The 20,179-nt window shown below is 56.0% G+C and overlaps 1 protein-coding gene across 8 annotated transcripts; it reads left to right on the forward strand.

Moving 5' to 3' along the window:
• Positions 1 to 5,635, forward strand: TMEM187 (transmembrane protein 187). Of its 8 annotated transcripts, none has more exons than XR_007409516.1 (3): positions 1 to 975; positions 2,166 to 2,339; positions 4,347 to 4,497. XR_007409516.1 is itself a non-coding variant. In XM_035711439.2 (3 exons), exon 3 carries the CDS (start codon positions 4,562 to 4,564, stop codon positions 5,360 to 5,362), a length of 801 nt encoding a protein of 266 aa, XP_035567332.1. In that variant the 5' UTR covers positions 639 to 975; positions 2,416 to 2,530; positions 4,347 to 4,561; the 3' UTR covers positions 5,363 to 5,635. The 8 variants fall into 8 exon arrangements, 6 of the variants coding, with proteins under 6 accessions (XP_035567332.1, XP_035567335.1, XP_035567330.1 ...); XR_007409515.1 differs by lacking the exon at positions 2,166 to 2,339 and adding an exon at positions 2,416 to 2,530; XM_035711439.2 differs by lacking the exon at positions 2,166 to 2,339 and adding an exon at positions 2,416 to 2,530 and having other exon boundaries at positions 639 to 975; positions 4,347 to 5,635.
• Positions 5,636 to 20,179: the final 14,544 nt, after the last annotated feature.

A 20,179-nucleotide genomic window follows, 5' to 3' on the forward strand; every position in this document is an offset into this window, starting at 1 on the left:
ATGGCGGCAGCGACGGTCGGGCGAGGGGGCGGAGTCTGGCTACGTCACTGTTTCCCCCCCCACACCCGCCCCCGCCCTCGCACGGCAGCTTCTGTGAGCCGAGGCTTCTTAAAGAACCCCCGCGCTGCCCCGCGGCGAGGGCCCTGGGCCGCCGCACACTTAGCTTGGGTTCTGGCCGCTCTCGGGTCTGGCGCAGGCGCGCCCAGCCCCGCGGCCCACCCCCCCCATTGCGCCCTCACGCCTCCGCCCTGGGAGCCGCCATCTTGCCACTTCCCCTCGCCCGGCCGTTCACGGGCGTCAATAGCGACTTTCAGCACAAAACAAAGATGGCGGTCGAGGCATCTGCTGAGTGCCCGGATGCGAAAGCCTCAAACGAGCTCGGCCCCGCCCCCCTGGGAACAGTCCCCCGGGTCGCTGAAGGAACACACGCGCGAGGGGCTGCCGTTCACTAGCCGTGGGCTCGGGGCACGGACTGCCGGGGGAGGCCGGCGGGAGACATGCGCTGCGCCTCGGGCCCGGGGGCGGGCACCTTCGCAGTCCCCACACCCAGCGGCCGCGGGAGAGGCGGCCCGAGACGCGCCGCGGGGGAGCCGGGGGCGGGGCGGGGGGCGGAGACGCGCCGGCTCCCAGGCTCGCGGGCCCCGCCCCCGGGAGCCGGCGGCGCCGTCCGCTGCGCGCCGAGGGGAGCCGGGCCGAGCGCCCGCGCCGCTCCCCGGTCCCCGCGCCGCCGCCTGCAGGGCGGGCAGCCGGGCCGGCGGTCCCCGGGCGGCGCAGGCGGGCGCGGGAGAGCTCCGCGTCGCCTCGCGTCACCTCGCGTCACCCTGCCCCGCCTGCTTCCCAGACCCGCGTCCCGCCCCTGCGCGCAGGCGCGGGGCCGCCCTTCGGGTCCGCCCTTTTCCGAGATTTGAATTTTCCCCAGCAGATACAGAGAGGCAAGTACCCGGATGGTGATCCCTGGCCTTTCGCGCCAATACTGTAAGTTGTCGCAGCCGCCTGGAGAGGTGGGTGCCCGCGCGGATCCCGCGGGCCAGGCCGTGCGGGACGCCTCCGTGCGCTGTCACCTCGGGCCGCCTGCGGGCGGCCTGCGCCCGGGTCTCGGAGCTTGCAGGCGCAACCCCGGCTTTCTTCCACTTTTGCTCAGCTTTATTGTACCTTTTTTTTTACACCAACTGCTGATGAAAATGTGGCCTTTCCCGCAATTACCACCGTAGGCTTCAAAGTAGAGCGTGTTAGCCTTGTGACTGTTACCAGTGCAAGTGACACATCCTTGACTCTTGCAGGTGCGCTGTAGATAACCAAAGTAGCAGGATCTGCCCGGAGGGCAGAGTAGCTACTTTGCAAAGGCTGTAGTTACTCTTCTTCCGAGATGCTCTCCGAGCAGCGCATGTTACGTAGTCATGTTCAAAGACATTTTGGGGGGTTTTTTTGTTTGTTTTTTGTTTTAAAGCATTTTATTTATTTATTCATGAGAGACACAGAGAGAGAGAGGCAGAGACCCAGGCAGAGGGAGAAGCAGGCTCCATGCAGGGAGCTCGATGTGGGACTCGATCCCAGGGTCTCCAGGATCACGCCCTGGGCCAAAGGCATTCGCTCAACCACTGAGCCACCCAGGTGTCCCTCAAAGACATTTTTGTATCACCTTTCCATGTACTAAGTTTATGGTGTACTTCTATGTTTTTATGTATTTGGAAGGATTTCTTTGACAAAAGCCAAAGATACCTAGGACTGCCAAAGGACAAGAGCCCTCTCCTATAAATAGCCGTGCCACCAACCGCCCTAAATGACCTTGGGCATCCACCTCACCTCTGTGGCCCCAAGGCCCTCCCCGGTAAAATAAAGAAGAAAAGCTGCTGGTTTCCAAGGGTCTTGCCCGAATTCAGCTATTCGCTCCCTAGAGTTCAGGGATCACTGCAGTTGCTCCAGGCTTCTTAGGTATCCAGGTGGCCCAGATTGGCCTCACCCACTGGGGGTGCCACACATTACACCCTTCGGGCTGGCATCCCCTCATGTGCAGGAAGGGGACACGACTTGCTATTGTCATAAACACTACAGGAAAGAAGCCACCACTGTGATGGGTGACAGTGACTCCTGCTTAAAGGCATATAGCTGCAGGAATCAGGGAACTCTTTTTTTAAGATTTGTTTATTTATTTATGATACACCTAGAGAGAGAGAGGCAGAGACACAGGAGGAGGGAGAAGCAGGCTCCATGCCAGGAGCTGGACACAGGACTCGATCCCGGGACTCCAGGATCGTGCCCTGGGCCAAAGGCAGGTGCCAAACCGCTGAGCCACCCAGGGATCCCAGGAATCAGGAGACTCTAAGGAACCCCTGAGCCAGGTGATTGTCATGCTTTGCAGAACTTCCCCCAAAACTTCAAGCCAATGCTGTTGTGCCTTTGGCCTTCGTGTGCCAGGTGCTGAGGAAATCTGTGAAGAACTTGTAGTGTCACATAACAAGCATCGTGGCACTTCAGGTAGACGGAGGAGCTAGGTCAGAAAGTACCCAGACTGGTCTTCTTGGTGAACTTGGTGAGTTGGTTTCATAACATGTCACTCTCAGCTTGCACAAGGGCTCAGGTGGACTCTGCCCCACAGCCAGAGAGAGGACTCACTCTCCACGCCCTTCCTGCCCTCCTTCTCTATCAAGTTGACACTGTTTGACTCCTGTCCCCGGCTCCCATCCATACTGGCTGGCAGACAGGAGGTCCCAAAGGCCCGGCACTTCATGCCACAGAGCCAGGCCCCAGATACGTGCAGGTAAGGTGTCCCAGCTGGAGCCAGGAGCTCAATGGGGAAGCCAAGTTCAAGGTGTTAGCCGACCCGAGGCAGGAGGGAATGACGACTGCAGAGTCTCATCGCAGCTGAAGGACAGCCTGGGCCTAGGGAGCTTTCAGGGCTCCCTGGGGATGGTACTTTGATGTGTGGCCAAGAGATTGGGGTGTGCTCGTGCATGGCGTGGAGAGCCAGCCACTGAACCGTGTTGAGCGGGACCTGGCACGAACCCGTCGGAGATACTTGAGGACGATACTGGGGGCTGTTGTGCGCAGACCACGTTGACAGTGGCCAGCCTGGAAATGGGAACCCCAGGGCAGGGGCAGCCCCCTGGACCTGGAAACTCCTTAGAGAGGGGGTTGGGGGAGGTGTGTGACAGTGCCACAAGCTGCGATGGAGGCTTATGGTCAGTGAGATGCAGAGTCGAGGTTAGGGCTTTAGTTCACTGGTGGAAATGCGGGGCCTTGTGGCCCTCCTCCACAGTGGACCCCCAAGGCATGATGGGAACGGCCGTGGGAGGCGCAGCCGCTCCCTCCCCAGAGGATATAGGGGGATGCCCAGGGCCCGCGTGGGAAGCGAAATGGTAATGTGCCAGTGGAAGCTTCGATTGGATTGGACTGGAGTTGAGCAGGGGTCCGCTGAGCGCCGGGGAAGTAGAGCAGAGTCAGAGCCCGCCCTGCCCTTTCCAGGCCTAAGTGGCAGGAGGGGACATGGGCATTGTAATGCCTCCAAAATAGACACTGCTCTGTGGTCTTCACGTCTGAGAACTGACTTAATCCACACGATGACTCCACTGGGAGGCACTGGCGGCGTCGCCGCCGTCCGGGTGTGCAAACTGAGGCCCAGACCAGTTGAGGCCCGAGGGCACATGATCGGTAGGTGGCGGGAGCCGGAGTTGGAGCGCCGCAGTCCCTCTCGTCCCCACCTGGCACCACCTTGGCTTCTGAGCCAATTTCAGAGCATTGGACCTTTTCTCTCTACGACGGTGACACATTTCTCGGCCACTAGGCCAACTCACACCACAGCTGGTCCCAAAGCAGTTGACAGCGAATGATAAGTGCACGCCGCTTTCACACCTTCTGCTTCTGTAGCTGCAGGAAATGGAAGGTTCTGTCGTGGGCCAAGGAAAGAAGGTGATTTGGGACAGTGTGGCACCTCAGGGGAGGGCAGGAGGGCTGGCCGAGGTGGCAGGCCTGGGGACCAGCTGCCTGCGCTGCCTGGCCTCGCACCTGAGAAGCAGAGGGGTGATGCCCCTCCTCTGTCTGCCGCTGAGGCGGGAAAGCCCGTTCTGCAGTGTAACGACAGACCTAGGAAAGGTCTGAGTCTCCAAAAGCAGTGGCTCTAAGGGGACTAGTGCAATGAGCAGGCTGGCAGGGGAGAGAGGCGTGAAGCCCCTAGGGGACAGACGATTCTAGAAGCTTCCAGAAGGTGAACGCGCTGTGGGTATCGCTTCACTCTTACGTCTGTTTTCTTCTGATGAAAACTGTTGGCGGCTCCTGAGGCCGAGGGGGGGAAGACGGGGCCTGTCTTTAGGATGCTTTGCTTTCTAACCACACTCTCTTGGTAACCACAGAGGAAAAAGGCAGCGCGCTCTTCCACTCTTGCCAGCCAATCAGCAGGACCACGACGTCTCTCTCGCGGGCGTCCGCCGCCCTGGGGCAAGGCCGCGGCATCTGCATCGGAAATCACGGGGACGTCTTCCTGCCGGAGAAGCTGGCTCGCAGCAGCGGTTTCTCTCAGCTCTGAACCAGCAGTGGTGGCCGCCTCGAGCCATACCCGGGGTTGCACATGCAGCCCGAGTCCAGGCAGGCCCTCTTGCATGTCGCTGTGGCCAGCTGCCTCTGCACGGCCACCGTCTACGCCGGGGTGTTCGATGGCATCTTCATCCAAGTGGGCTACGAGCACTATGCCGAAGCGCCGGTGGCCAGCCTCCCCGCCTTCCTGGCCATGCCCTTCAACTCCCTCATTAACGTGGCCTACGTCCTCCTGGGGATGTACTGGCTACGGAGACGTGCCAGGGCCCCGGGGCGCGCCGTGGAGGTGTGGAGGGCTCGTTACCTGAAGGACGTCTTTGCCAGCATGGCCCTGGTCTACGGCCCGGTTCAGTGGCTGCGGATCGCGACGCAGCTGCACCACGCCGCCGTGCTTGACCAGTGGCTCACCCTGCCCATCTTCGCATGGCCGGTGGCCTGGTGCCTCTCCCTCGACAGGGGTTGGGAGCCCTGGTTGCTCCTTGCCATCGAGTGTCTCTCTCTGGGCAGTTACGGCCTCGCCTTGCTGCACCCCTATGGCTTTGAGGTCGCGCTGGGCGCCCACATCATAGCTGTCGTGGGCCAGGCCCTGCGTACTCACAGGCGCTATGGCAGTGCCACCTCAGGAACCTCTTTGGCTCTGGGCACGCTCTCCTGCTTGGGCTTCGTGGTCCTCAAGCTGTGTGACCATCGGCTCGCGCGCTGGTACCCCTTCCAGCGGCTCACGGGCCACTTCTGGTCCAAAGTCTGTGACGTGCTCCAGTTCCACTTTGCATTTTTGTTTCTGACAAATTTAAACACTGGCCAAAGACTTCCTCCTGAGGGGAAGGTGCACTAAAGTGTGGAGAGGAAAACCTAAAGAAGAAAAACAAAAGAAAGAAGAAGGAGAAGGAGAAGAAGGAAGAGGAGGAGGAGGAGGAAGAAGAAGGCGAAGGAGAAGAAGAAGGAAAAGAAGGAGGAGGAGGAGGAAAAAGGAGAAGAAGAAGAAGAAGAAAAGGGGCACCCAGTTATCGGGCTCCCTGCGTGGAGCCTGCTTCTCCCTCTGCATGTGTCTCGGCCCCTCTCTGTGTCTCTCATGAATAAATAAAATAAAAATTCTTAAAAAAAAAAAGACATGTGGCTTACATGAAAGACTGTCCCTCCCCTCGAAGTTACGGGCTTCGATATTTAGGGGTGAAATGTTATGCTGTCGGCAACTTTCAAAGACCTAGAGCAGGTATCCAAGTGCAGGGGATGTGGGGGGCATTGTACTAATCTTGTAACTTTTCTGTAGTTTGACATTTTTTCAAAATAAAATGTTGGGGGCAAATGACCCCCAAGAAATCTATCGCTGTCACAGTTGGAGAGAAATGGTGACCCGCAATAGCTCCAGGCTGTAGGTCACGCACGTGGGCTGCTGACCACTATGCAGGGTAGCTTCTGGCCCGCATGCCAGGCCAGGCAGCGGGGATGCCAGCGGGCGTCCCCAGAGGCGAGTGGGTTCAGGGAGACCGAGTCACATCAGACACATGGTGAGCAGACTGATGGGGAAATCAACAGTGCGACTGCCAAGCTGACAGCAGGTCACGCAGAAGAAGCCACACCACGTCAGCTCCTTTGTGGGGCAGGGCACGGTGGGTCTAGATGAAGGAAACACAAACGTCAAAAGTTGAATGCTCAACAGAGGGGCGCCTGGGTGGCTCAGGGGGTTCAGTGTCTACCTTCAGCTCGGGTCATGGTCTCAGGGCCCTGGGATTGAGTCCTGCATCGGCTCTCTTGCTCTCTCTCTGTCAAATGGATAAATAAAAATCTTTAAAAGAATAAAAGTTTAGGGGCAGCCCAGGTGGCTCAGCGGTTTGGCGCCGCCTTCAGCCCAGGGCGTGATCCTGGAGACCCTGGATCGAGTCCCACGTCGGGCTCCCTGCGTGGGGACCTGCTTCTCCCTCTGCCTGTGTCTCTCATGAATAAATAAATAAAATCTTAAAAAAATAAAAGAATAAAAATTTAAAGAATGAGTTCTCAACGGAACGTCGCCCCCAGAACCAGGCGGTGGCTGAGATGTTCTTAGCGACAGGGGTCACTGAAGCGTCGTGTGGCTGTTTCCATTGGAGAGAGACCCAGAGCATGGTCTGAGCAAGCCCTGCCTCCCTGTCACCCCAGGCCCTTAGGGTTTTGTTTTTTTTTTTAAGATTTTATTTATTTATTCACGAGAGACACCGAGAGAGAGAGAGAGAGAGAGAGAGAGAGAGAGAGAGAGAGGCAGAGACCCAGGCAGAGGGAGAAGCAGGCTCCATGCAGGGAGCCCGATGCGGGACTCGATCCCGGGTCTTCAGGATCACGCCCTGGGCCCAAGGCAGATGCTAAACCGCTGAGCCCCCCGGGGATCCCCAACCCTAGGCCCTTAGGAGCCATGGTGTCCGGATGGCGTCTTGAAACCCCCTGCCGTGCTTGCCATGCAGGTGACAATATTTGAAGCAGCAAGCGCAGGGGTGACGCCGTGGCTGAAGACATGCTGAGGATCTCTGCCCTCTACAGACCCCTGGGGGCCACCCGCGCCGTGTTCCTTCTTCTCGCCATGTTCCTTCTTCCCGCGTGTTACTACGCCCTTACACGCTCTTTCCATCCCGTCTTCAGAAGGGCATCTGGTTTGGGGGATCCCTCGGTGCCTCAGCGGTTTAGCGCCTGCCTTCGGCCCAGGGTGTGATCCTGGAGACCGGGGATCGAGTCCCACGTCGGGCTCCCTGCGTGGGTCCTGCTTCTCCCTCTGCCTCTCTCTGTCTCTCTCCCTCTCTCTCTCATGAATAAATAAATAAAATCTTAAAAATATATATATCCTTTAAAAAAAAGTTTGGAAGACAAAGGCGGAGGTAAGGAGGACGCCGTCTGTGCCCAGTGGCATCTCAGGACGGGCTGCCCACATGCACCTGCTCCGTGTCCCCCGAGGCCCCTCCCCCTGGAGCCTGCAGGTTGGCCCGCAGACCGTTGCCATGAGCGTTGAGAAGCTTTTGGGACTGGACGTCCTGCCCCACCCGAGCACCTCTCAAGGGGGGTGGGGAGTGAACCAAGCCTCGCCTGAGGAACCCCGCAGGGGAAGGCCCGTGAGCCGCGCCTCCGCTTGGGCAGCAGCCAAGCAGCGTCTGCCCGGCCCACGAAGCCTGGGCGCATGGCGTGGCCCGGCTCAGGGTGTGGGGCCCGGGGGCGAGGCATGCTAGTGGGTGAGGAGCAGGGCGGCATTTGCTCGGGGAAGCAGCTCTGAAGTCTCCGCATGCTTCAGAAGAGGAAAAGGGGATCCCTGGGGGGCTCAGCGGTTTGGTGCCTGCCTTGGGCCCAGGGCACGATCCCAGAGTTCCTGGATCGAGTCCCGCGTCGGGCTCCCTGCATGGGGCCTGCTTCTCCCTCTGCCTGGGTCTCTGCCTCTCTCTCTCTCTCTCTCTCTCTCTCTCTCTCTCTGTCTATCGTGAATGAATAAATAAAACCTTTAAAAAAAAAGAAGAGGGGGATCCCTGGGTGGCGCAGTGGTTTAGCGCCTGCCTTTGGCCCAGGGCGCGATCCTGGAGACCCGGGATCGAATCCCACGTCAGGCTCCCGGTGCATGGAGCCTGCTTCTCCCTCTGCCTGTGTCTCTGCCTCTCTCTCTCTCTCTCTCTGTGACTATCATAAATAAATAAAAATTTAAAAAAAGTTTAAAAAAAAAAAAAAAGAAGAGGAAAAAGGCTATGGGTGTCCGTAGGGAGGCCACCCTGACCTCAGCGAGGCCGGCGGGAGCGAGGGGAAGACTCACCCGCTTGGGGGGCTCAGCTAGGGATGAGGATGGGGGTGCAGGCAGAGGGCCCCGGGGTCTTACACGGGGTGGGCTCTCCACCTAATAGCTGGTGATTCCCCCCTTGGGCTGTTTCTGTCGCAGCCGCTGTCTGCCTCATCGAGGAGTAGGTCCCCTGAGGGCGGCTGGGGTTCCGCCCGGCCTTGTTCATTGAGCAATGACTTTTCATTCGACTTCATTTCATTTCTTACCAATACTGAATAAATAAGCTCGAGAACCTTCTGGTTTTCATTCCACCCCTGTGTCAGGCTGGGTCCCCACAGGAAACAGGTGGCATGCTCAGATTAGGGTGACTCAGGACGGTTTCATGGAGAAGTATGCACGCCACTGTGGGGGTGGGGGAGCGCCGGGGCCCGGGGAGCCCCTGGGCAGGGTGGACGGCACCCGAAGTGTACACTGCTGTGGAAGGCACACGGGGCGGGGGCGAGACCTCCCGAAGGCCAGACCCTCCGTCCTCCCATCTCCCATCCGGGTTGGCAGATAAAGTGCAGCTCCACGAAGGAAGCGTGTCCCAAATACCACCAGACGCACTTATACTAAGAAACTGTTGCATTAAAAAAAAAGAAAAGAAAAGAAAAAAGAAACTGTTCCGTTGTTTATCTTAAATTCGGATTTAGGGCAGCCCAGGCGGCTCAGCGGCTCAGCACCGCCTTCGGCCCAGGGCGTGATCCTGGGGACCCGGGATCGAGTCCCACGTCCAGCTCCTGCATGGAGCCTGCTTCTCCCCCTGCCTGGGTCTCTGCCTCTCTCTCTCTCTCTCTGTCTCTGTCTCTCTTGGATAAATAAATAAAATCTTTAAAATAAATAAATAAATTCAGATTTAACTGGGTGCACTCAAAAAAGACACTTTTATTTGCTCAATCAGCTAACCCAACCGAACCCGGAGGCCCAGAACCTTCTCTCCCTGCCCCCTGTTTCCTCAAAGTGTGACCAGCATGGGCCACGCGGCTTCCTGCATCCCCTCCGGGGCTGACCGCCCCCACCCAGCCCCTGGGCTCCAGGGTGCGAGCAACGTTGGAGGCGCTAGAGGAAGAAGGCTGGTGGCGGTGCCACCCCCGCCCGTCCCCACCCCGTCCCCCACCCCCTCTGGGCCCTGCGGCACTTTCATGTCCTCCCCGCCCCGTGTGCTCGCTTCTCCGTCTTACCACCGCCCGCCCCTGCCCGAGAAGCCCGAGAAGCCCCTGGGCACCAGCGGGGCCCCCTCCCTGCTTTGGGCCCTAGCGGTTCAGAGGTCCCTAAGCTGGGAGGGATCTGCAGAGCTGTCCGCCCCCCCCCCCACCGAGTTTCAGAGAAACGGAAACTCTAGAAGTTGGACTTGGCCGACAGTTGCACCAGAAACCCCACATCCCACCCCTGCCCGGGGTCCTGCCCGCTGCGCCCCCACCTGTCCCTGGCGCCGCGGCCTCGCCCTCCCAGCCCACAGCCCGGGCACTTGCCCCCCAGTGAAAGTAGTTGGGGTGCTTTTGCTGACCGTGGAGGTAACACGGGCTTGTTGGGGTGAGGTTGCATGTTGGGGGGGGGGACTAGCCCCCTGGGAGGCCTGTCAGGATTCCAGGGGCCCTGCCACGGGGCCGCGCGCCCCTGCACCTGCGTGCTGGGTGCAGATGCTGCCCCAGGCCCCTTCGTGCTTGAGTGATGAGGTGTCGGTGGCCAGGGCTGCTCCGGGCGCCTTCCCCCGACGTCGCACCCTCACGCAGGGCCCTGGCTCCGTCCCCGCTCAGCGCGTGTCAGCCGTGTGGCTGGAGGCAGCCAGGGCTCAGGCCTCTGTCTGTTGGAAGTTTGGGTCTGTTCCTCCTCATTATTGATCTTTTTCTTCTTCTTCTTTTTTTTAAAGATTATTTATTTATTTATTCATCAGAATACACAGAGAGGAGAGAGAGAGAGGCAGAGACCCAGGCAGAGGGAGAAGCAGGCTCCACGCAGGGAGCCTGACGTGGGACTCGATCCCAGGTCTCCAGGATCAGGCCCTGATCTTTTTTCTTCTTGATTTGTAGGAACTCTGTTTTATATTATAAACATTAACCGTTCACCTGGCGTGCAGATGATGAATATGTTTTCTTGATCATCTGTCTTTGGACTTTGTGGATATTTCAAAGTCACGGGGTTGGAGGTTCCCATGGCCCTCTACGTGTCCACGGCTGTGTTTCTCTACATAGCTTTTGTTTCTGGTCTCACTTCGGACGCTTTCCCAGGTGCCTACTGTCTACTCATCAGGCAGCTTTGTCAAATCTTAACATCTCCTACAGCTGCTTCCGATCCTTTTCAGTATAAAATCTGCCCTATAATACCGGGAGAGGCAGGGGCGCCCGGCTGGCTCTGTTGGTGGAGTCTGCGACTCTTGATCTCAGGGTCGTGAAAGTCATCTCCCCAACGTGGGGCATAGAGAGTACGCTCAAAAATCATTTAAAGCGGTAATCATAAATAAAAAATCCTTAAAACGGGGGCGCCTGGGTGGCTCAGCGCTTTAGCACCTGCCTTCGGCCCAGGGCATGATCCTGGAGTCCCAGGATCGAGTCCCGCATCAGGCTCCCTGTATGGAGCCTGCTTCTCCCTCTGCCTGGGTCTCTGCCTCTCTCTCTGAATAAATTTAAAAAATCTTAAAAAAAAAATTTAAAAAGTACATTTAGAAATAACACCGTTCAGCTGTTCTTGTCTACGTGACAGTTTGCCGGACGGTAGTAGTCAGCCGGCGCTCCTTGGGGTCACGTCCCGTCGAGGCGAGGCGATCCCAAAGCTCTGTGCCCGGGGTTTCCGCGAAGCCTGGGGGGACGCAGCCCTTCCAACAGGTAGAGCAGCCCCCTGCCCCGGGAGATCTCCAGCAGGTGAAATCTTAGGATGAGCGGAACCGGGCGGTTTATGAGCCCCCAAACACCAACGTGGCTGGGGCGCACCTCCCCGCCTCTCGGTGGAGGCGGGGCCCCTGGTCCTGCCGGAACCCCCGTGCCCGGTGCCCAGAGGCGGTGTGCTCCCCCCACCCCACCCCCACCCCCGGCGGCCCTGGGCCCGCTGCCTTTCCACCGGCCGCCTGACTTCCAGGGCCTGCTCAGTTTGCGGCCCGGGCCACGGTCGCATGGCAGGTCCTTCACCCGTGGTCGTGTTTTTCTAGTCTTTTCTTCCACTTCCTGCCCCTCGCTTTGATCTTTGCCCTCTGTTTCTCTTCAGAATCGCTGACTTCTGGTTTTACTTCTGTGTCTTCTTTCTGGGCCCCGCCTGACTTCCACCGGGGCCTCCGCCACGGCGTGTGGGCGGCCTGCGCCCCGGCCAGCTCAGCCCTCTGCCCCGACACCACGAAACCGTGGGGCGCCTGGGGGGCTCCGCGGGTGAGTGTCTCCCTTCGGCCCAGGGCGTGATCTTGGGGTCCTGGGATCAAGTCCCGCGTCGGGCTCCCTGCGAGGGGCCTGCTTCTCCCTCTGCCTGGGTCTCTGCCTCTCTCTCTCTCTCTCTCTGTGTCTCTCATGAATAAATAACTACAATATTTTTTTAAAAAGACATGAAACCTGGCCGATTCGGTTGGAGCCCCAGGCCTGCCTTCCTGCCCCGCAGGTGACCCCCATCCAGGCTGCTCCCCACGTGCCCTGGCCCCTTCCCGTGTCTGGGGCCGCGCACTGGCGATGTTTGCAACTGTCTACACACGCACCGCATGGTCCACACCCCTTCTCTCGCAGGCTGCAGATGTGGATCGCCGGCAGGCTCCCCCCGGGGCTCCCGGGGTGCCCACCCAGGGGGTTCCTCCTCTGGTGCCACGTCCACGCCTCTCTTCTCACGTGCAAGCCCTTCGCAAGCCGCGCGTGACTCGGAGGAGCCAAATCCATCGCCGAAGAGGTTGCTGGAATGACTGCCCCGCACAGGTCCCGCCGCTCCCCGTCCACACCCGCACGGGGTGCTGTCAGAGGCCTTACCGTGGGCCGATCTAACGCGGGGGGGCCTGGAATGTCATTTCCTTCTTGGTTGCCTCTCCCGGCTTAAAATTGAGGCTGCCTGCGTCAATGAAACCTAGCATAGGAGCCGGCAATGGCACTTCTAGGTGTCTCCCCAAAAAAAGAGAAAGTGGGGGGTTGAAGAGAGGCTTGCACACTCGTGTTCATGCTCCACGCAGTGCAGTCCAATTCACAGAAACCAAAAGGCAGGAGCAGCCCCAGGGCCCCGGGGGCACGGGGGGATAAGCCCGATGTGGCCGGCGGTGCAATGGCACGCCGTGCGGTCCCCCAGAGGGAGGACTTTCAGACACCTGCTACGACACGACACGCGTGAACGCGGGAGACATCCTGCTGAGCCTGAGAAGCCAGACACAAAAGGACAGATGCGCGGGAGTCCGCGTCTACGAGGTGCCCGGAGCAGTCGGATTCGGAGGGACGGGACGTGGGACGGTGGGCGCGCTGGTGGGGGGGGCGGAGGGGGCGTCCGTGTCTCACGGGACAGGGTTTCAGTGGGGACGTCCGAAAGGTGCCGGGGCAGGGTGGCAGGGGCGGCTGCACAAAATAGGGACCCTCTTGGTGCCACCGCGCCGTGCACATGGTTAACATGGTGAATTTGAGGTCCTCGGGGTTTAACCACATTTTTATTTTAGACACAGAGTGAGCGTTGCGTGGGGGAGTCGAGGAGGGGAGAGCCTCCAGCAGGCTGCACGACCGGCCCGGAGCCCGATGCGGGGCTCGATCCTAGGACCCTGAGATGGTGACCTGAGCCGAAACCAGGAGCCAGACGCTCAACCGACGAGCCCCCCAGACGCCCCCTAACCACATTTAAAAAAATCAGTGTTGATTTTTGCCTTTCACGAGTGTGGGTGGGCTCTGTGAGCTCTGTGTGCCTCACCTGCCGCTCCTGTGCGGCCGCGGGCTTGCAGGCCCTTAGGCAGCGTCTACACCTGGCGAGGCGACCACGCCATCAGCCCGGCACACGCTGCGGCACCGCTGCGGCTGCCCCGGGACGGGAGACAGGGGTCCGACCGGCGGAGCTAACAGCTCTGAATCAAGGGCTTACTGTCCAGGAAGGTGAGTTACAGACGTCGAAGGACCGTCAAGTTCCTGGAGGTGGGAAGTAGTCCAGGTGGGCTTTGCTCCGGGGCTTTATTTTTTTTTTAAAGATTTATTTATTTATTCATGATAGACAGAGAGAGAGAGAGAGAGAGAGAGGCAGAGACACAGGCAGGGGGAGAAGCAAGCTCCATGCAGGGAGCCTGACGCGGGACTTGATCCCGGGACCCCAGGATCACGCCCTGAGCCAAAGGCAGACACTCAACCGCTGAGCCACCCTGGTGCCCCCCATTCGCCTTTTTAAAGGGTACGGTTCAATGGCTTTTAGTATAGTCACAGGGTTGTACAACGGTCACCACTGTCTCATTCCAGAACGTTGTCACCATCCTGAAAAGAATCCCAGGACCCATGAGCGGTCACTCCTCGTTCCCTCCCCCCCACCCGTGACACCGCTCAGCTGCGCTCTGCGCCTGTGCACTTGCCGGTCACGGACACCTGATAGGAACGGGACCGCTCAGTGTGTTTGGAGTCAGGCTCCCTTCACCCAGCGTGGGCGCGAGGTCTGTTCCTTCTGTAGCGCGTCCCTATTCCCCTGGCCGTAGGGCCCTATCGTACCCCAGTACGTGCACAGGCCACTTTCACTTATCTGCTCGTCAGACACACTGTTTCCACCTCTTGGCTCTTAGGAGGAACGCGGCTTGAACCTTTCTGGATACATGTCTTTGAGCACAGAAGTTGTCCCTTCCCTTGGTGTCTGGCTGCGAGTGGAAGTCCCAGCCGTCACACTGTCTCCAACAGGCGCAGCCCATTTAGCTTCCTACCAGCCACCAAGGCCATTCCGTCCCAGCTTTTGTTACTATTGCTTCATTATGGCCATTCTAGTGGGTGTGAAGCTTTGAAAACACTATCTGAGTTTTTTTTTTAATTTTAAGATTTTATTTATTTATTCATGAGACACACAGAGAGAGAGGCAGAGACTCAGGCAGAGGGAGAAGCAGGCTCCATGCAGGGAGCCCGACGTGGGACTCGATCCCGGGACCCCGAGGTCACGACCTGAGCCAAAGGCAGATGCTCAACTGCTGAGCCCCCCGGGTGCCCCTCATTCTGAAATTTCCAAAGCCTCTAATCAGAACCTCCACAGTAGGTGCCCTAGCAAGAGCTGGGGGCCAGGAGTGGACACGGGAGTCCTCCAACGTCGCTTCCACTGGAGACAACCCTGCCCTGGCCGGGCGAGTTAGTCAGAGATGTTTCCCCATGAAACTCATCTCTGCATTGGGATGGGCTGTTTTCCCAGATGATTGTTGCTTATATGGCACATCCCAAACAGGTAGAGGAGCCGAGCCTGTGACGCCCCCAAGGGACTGAGCCACAGCCACCACTTACAACAGATGTCACCTCTGAGGGGACTTCAGACGGGGACACTGTCAGACATTGTCAGACTGTATCAAAACCATGATGTCCAGGCATATGCTGTTTACTCGAGACACACCTACAACATGACTGTGCAAGATTACACGCGGACGAGTGAGAAAGAAGATCTACCTCGGCGCCTGCTAACCCAGAGAGCTGGCACAGCTATGGGATAAAATGCGCTGCAAGAACATTTTAGGGATCCCGTTAACATACTTTCAAAACACACAAAGCAAAAATTGACAGGACTCCAGGGAGAAGTAGACAGATGTAGCATCCCAGATGGAAGTTTCTATGGGCTTCCCTCAAAGGTGTGCGGGTCAAGGAGACAAGAGCTCTGTGGAGTTGCAGCAAATGTGAACAAGCCTGTGACTCAGGGCGCTCTGACGGGCAGGCGGCCTCCCACGTCCCCCCACATCCACGAGTGGCATTGAAACCCAAGAATAGCATCGTGGCCACAAAGCAAGAAGCAAGTAAGTTTGAAGACTTGGTGTTAGACCGGGACGCCTGGGGCGTGGGGGGGTGTCCCGGGATCGAGTCCTGCATCGGGCTCCCCGCAGGGAGCCTGCTTCTCCCTCTGCCTGTGTCTCTGCCTCTCCCCCTATGTCTCTCATGAATAAATAAATCAAATCTTAAAAAAAAAAACATAAAAGAAAGACTTGGTGTTAGACCACATTCTTGGAGCTCAGCGCAATTAGGTCGGAGGCGCATAGCATGCGCACATGCAATTGCCATACATGGCAAAGTTTTAAAAGTCGTGATGAGAATTTTAAGATTCTTAGAACCACCTTAATAGGAACAAGTACATAATGACACTGGAGGCTGATGGCGCGTCAAGTGAGTCCTACGGCCTTAGAAGCTGACAGAAATTCTTTCTATGAGCATATTAGGGGGACGACCGGAACTCTCCACATATGCACACTGAAGGCCCCATCAAACCAACCCCCGACGGTAAACACTAGGGTGACCTCCATCACTACAGATTGGTTTTTGTTTTTTTTTTTAAGATTTATTTATTTATTCATGATAGAGAGAGAGAGAGAGACAGGAAGAGGGAGAAGCAGGCTCCATGCAGGGAGCCCAACGCGGGATTTGATCCCAGGTCTCCAGGATCGCGCCCTGGGCCGAAGGCAGGCGCCAAACCGCTGAGCCCCCCAGGGATCCCCTACAGATTGGTTTTGCATGTTCTGGAACTTCACAGAAATGGCAGCGTGTCCCGAGCGACCGTCATACTCATAACAGCACGTACATTCCTTTCTATCACCGAGTGTCATTCCACCGTATTGACACAGGGAAACTAAAGGGACCCCATGAAAAACTGCCTTTCCCGCTGGTTTTCCTGCTCCTGTTCTTGCTAGGACCTATACCTGCCCCTCACACACGCTTTACGGAACAGATAGTCTATGTCTTCCTTGTGAAGGTCAAGGAGGTGGTGATGTTTTGGAGTCTTCCAGTGCAACGGATAGCGCGTAAGGGGGGACTGGGCAGGGCTGTCGAGAACGTTCTCCAAGCCCACCGAGTCATCAAGACCCCTGGCTCCAGTGCGTACGAGACTTAAGGAGGACACCTAAACACTCCTCTTTGTTCCCTGATTACTGCAAAGACCCGTGCTCCAGCCTACCGTCCTCAATAAAAATCCCGGCCCCAAGCAAGCATGAGACTCATTCCCTTTTCCTTTCTGAGTCTCCTGGACACTACCTGTATCTAGACTCTCTTAGGTCTTTTTTTTTTTTTTAGTAATAATCATTTTATTTTTTTAAATAATAAATTTACTTTTTATTGGTGTTCAATTTGCCAACATACAGAATAACACCCAGTGCTCATCCCGTCAAGTGCCCCCCTCAGTGCCCGTCACCCAGTCACCCCCAACCCCCTCTCTTAGGTCTTCAATGAACTCTACCCTCACTTTCTCTTGGCTCGCATTGGGTTTCTATCCTGCGTAAAGCCGAGGACCCTCCTGGCTGGTCTTAGGGCCCCTGACTGGGTTCTCAGATCCACCCGGCCCACATCAGTGTGGGTACTGGGCAGTTCTGTGGATTTGTTCCTTTTGTTGGGCATTTGGGTTGTTTCCAAGTGCTCCGGACACTTACGCACACGTCTTTGTGTGGACATATGCTTCCATTCTTTTTTTGGTATAAAAATTTGAAGTGGAATTGCTTGCTTGGGGTGAAGGTCAAGATCGTAAGAAACTGCCAAGCAACAGAGAGCCCCTGCTCTGCTGTCCTGCCCTCTGCTCCTCTGTGGTCTATTCAATAAACTTCTAGGTCTGAAGGAAAGAAAGAAAGAAAAAGAAAGAAAGAAAGAAAGAAAGAAAGAAAGAAAGAAAGAAAGAAAGAAAGAAGAAAGGAAAGGAAAGAAAGAAAGAAAGGAAAGGAAAGGAAAGAAGAAAAGAAAAAAAGAAAAGAAAAGAAAGAAAAGAAAAGAAAAGAAAAGAAAGAAAAGAAAAGAAGAAAAGAAAAGAAAAGAAAAGAAAAGAAAAGAAAAGAAAAGAAAAGAAAGAAAAGAAAAGAAAAGAAAGAAAAGAAAAGAAAAGAGGGCAGCCCTGGTGGCTCTGCGATTTAGAGCTGCCTTGGGCCCAGGGCGTGATCCTGGAGACCTGGGATCGAGTCCTGCATCGGGCTCCCTGCATGGAGCCTGCTTCTCCCTCTGCCTGTGTCTCTGCCTCTCTCTGTGTCTCATAATAAATAAAATATTTTAAAAAATAAATAAAATAAAAAGATTTTATTGGGACACCTGGGTGGCTCAGGGCATGATCCCGGGGTCCTGGGGTTGAGTCCCACACCCGGTTCCCCACAGGGAGCCTGCTTCTCCCTCTGCCTGTGTCTCTGCCTCTCTCTCTCTGATGAATAAATAAATAAAATCTTAAAAAAATAAGAAAAAAGCAAAAAAAGAGAAACTTCCCAACAGTTATCCGTGGTATCCGTAGTGACTGTCTCAATTTACCCTTCCCCTGGCTCCAGGTCCTCACCGATACTTAGTATGACCAGTCTTTTTACTGGAATCATTCTGGGGTGTGTGTGTGTGTCTGTGTCTGTGTGTGTGTCACTGTCCCCTGCTTTTCTCTTGCATGTCCCCTTGACTGATGAGGAGGTCGGGCATCTCTTCCTCTCTGTCCGCCCTAGTGGGGAGGGCCGGAGGCAAGGACAGCAGAGAAGGAGAGGGCCGGGGGGCCGAGAGCCCCGCAGGGAGAAGCACGGGGGCCTCGGGCGGGCTCCCCACTCTGGATCCGCAGTAACTGGAGGCGAGCTGCCTTCTGGGTCCGTGGCCCTGAGCCAGGGGAGAGCCACGGGCTCTGGGTGGGGCCCCTGCCGCCCTCGCTCCAGGCTTCCTGGCTGGGGGTGGGGAGGCCCCGTGGGCCGCAGGGCTTTCAGGCTCACTCCCACTCCGTCGTGGGACAGCCAGGAGAGCAGGGAAGCTGCGTGGCCAAAACTGACCCTGGAAGAAAGAGAACAGCTGAACAGAGAGGAAACAGGGGAGAGACACCAGACAGCCACCCCTGCAACAGCCTCAGGCCCTTCAGAAACAGGTCGTTCTAGTGCATTAAAGAAAATAAAGAAAAGCTTCCAAATGTGCTTTATGAAACCAGAAGAGCCTTCCCCTCCCAGAACACCAGCAGCCACAGTTACTCTCTGTGGGTTCGTCCCAGGAGTCCAGGCCGACCGAATAAGGGAAACTGCTTTCCACACCTGACAAGGATAACAGCCCCCTGCACAGACCCCACAAAGAAAGCTGCAGATCACTGTCACCCGTGAGCATTGATGCACGTTTTGAAAATAAAAATATTCGTTAAAAAAAAATATATTCGTTAATATGATCCAAAAGCAGATTAAGAAATGAATATATCTTGCCGTACGGTCATGAATAAGACCAGCCTCGTTCGGACTCCCTTGGGGCTGCTGATCTAATAGAGGAGAGGATTTAATAAACACACACACACACACACACGTGCAAATATCAAGCGTGGGATTGTGTCGTGGGTGGGAGGAGAGGGACTACTCCAGGCAGAAGTAACACTTGGCCTGCTACGCACCTTTATTTTAACTGGCTAAATTCTGCGCACTTAGCAGCGTGGCCTTGAGCAGGTCACCTAACCTCTCTGAACCTTCCCCTTTCACCTATAGAGTAGAAATAACCACTGTAGCTCCCCTGTATTGAACTATGCCCAGATAATTTATCATCTACAGAAGGACACTTCCTTTTTTTAAGATTTTTATTTTTATTTATTTATTTTTTTAAAGATTTTTATTTTTTTTTTATTTTTTTTTTAAATTTATTTATGATAGTCATACAGAGAGAGAGAGAGAGAGAGAGAGAGAGGCAGAGACACAACAGGCAGAGGGAGAAGCAGGCTCCATGCACCGGGAGCCTGATGTGGGATTCGATCCCGGGTCTCCAGGATCGCACCCTGGGCCAAAGGCAGGCGCCAAACCGCTGCGCCACCCAGGGATCCCCAGATTTTTAAATTAAAAAAAGATTTTTAAATTTATTTATTCATGAGAGACACAGAGACAGAGAGAGAGAGGCAGAGGCCCAGGCAGAGGGAGAAGCAGGCCCCATGCAGGGAGCCCGATGCAGGACTCGATCCCGGGACCCCAGGATCACGCCCTGGGCCGAAGGCGGGCGCTGAACCGCTGAGCCACCCGGGCTGCCCCAGAAGGACACTTCTAAAAATGATAAAAGGGCACGATTGCAAGCGAGCGAGCAAGCACAATCAGAGTTCACTCCGACAGTGCCCGGATGATTCAATGAGGCATGATGTTACTATCATTAGTAATATTAATGTGTCGGAGGAGGAAAACATGACATCAGGAGATGTCAAAGGTATTTGAAGCAATTCCACTTCGGGGTGTAGATTGGAACGAGTTGCAGGCAGGGCCTGGGACAGAGACTTAGACAGCAGTGTTCGCAGCAGCGTGACTCACAGCTGCCGAGAGGTGGAAGCCACCCAAGTGTCCATCAACTGATGAATAGATAAACAAAATGGGATAGAGACAGACAATGGAATGTGATTCAGCCTTAAAAGGGAATAAAATTCCCTTTTTAAAAAAAGACTTTATCTTGGGGATGCTTTTCCTGATTTCAGTTCGGGTCCTGATCTCAGGGTCCTGGGATTGAGCCCTCCGTCAGGCTCCATGCGTAGCCAGGGGTCTGCTCGAGATTTTCCCTTTCCCTCTCCCTCTGCTCCTCCCCCTTCTCTGTCTCGCTTTCAAATAAATAAATAAATAAATAAATAAATAAATAAATAAGGCTTTTTAACTAGATAGATTTTATTTTTATTTTATTTTTAAAAATATTTTATTTATTTATTCATGAGAGACCCAGGCAGAGGGAGAAGTAGGCTCCCTGCGGGGAGCCCGATGTGGGACTCCATCCTGGGACTCTGGGACCACACCATGAGCCGAAGGCAGACACTCAACTGCTGAGCCACCCAGGCATCCCCTGATAGATTTCATATTTTTTTAAGATTTTATTT

The sequence above is a fragment of the Canis lupus genome, chromosome X (assembly GCF_003254725.2).
Source record: "Canis lupus dingo isolate Sandy chromosome X, ASM325472v2, whole genome shotgun sequence".
Taxonomy (NCBI): Eukaryota; Metazoa; Chordata; class Mammalia; order Carnivora; family Canidae; genus Canis; species Canis lupus.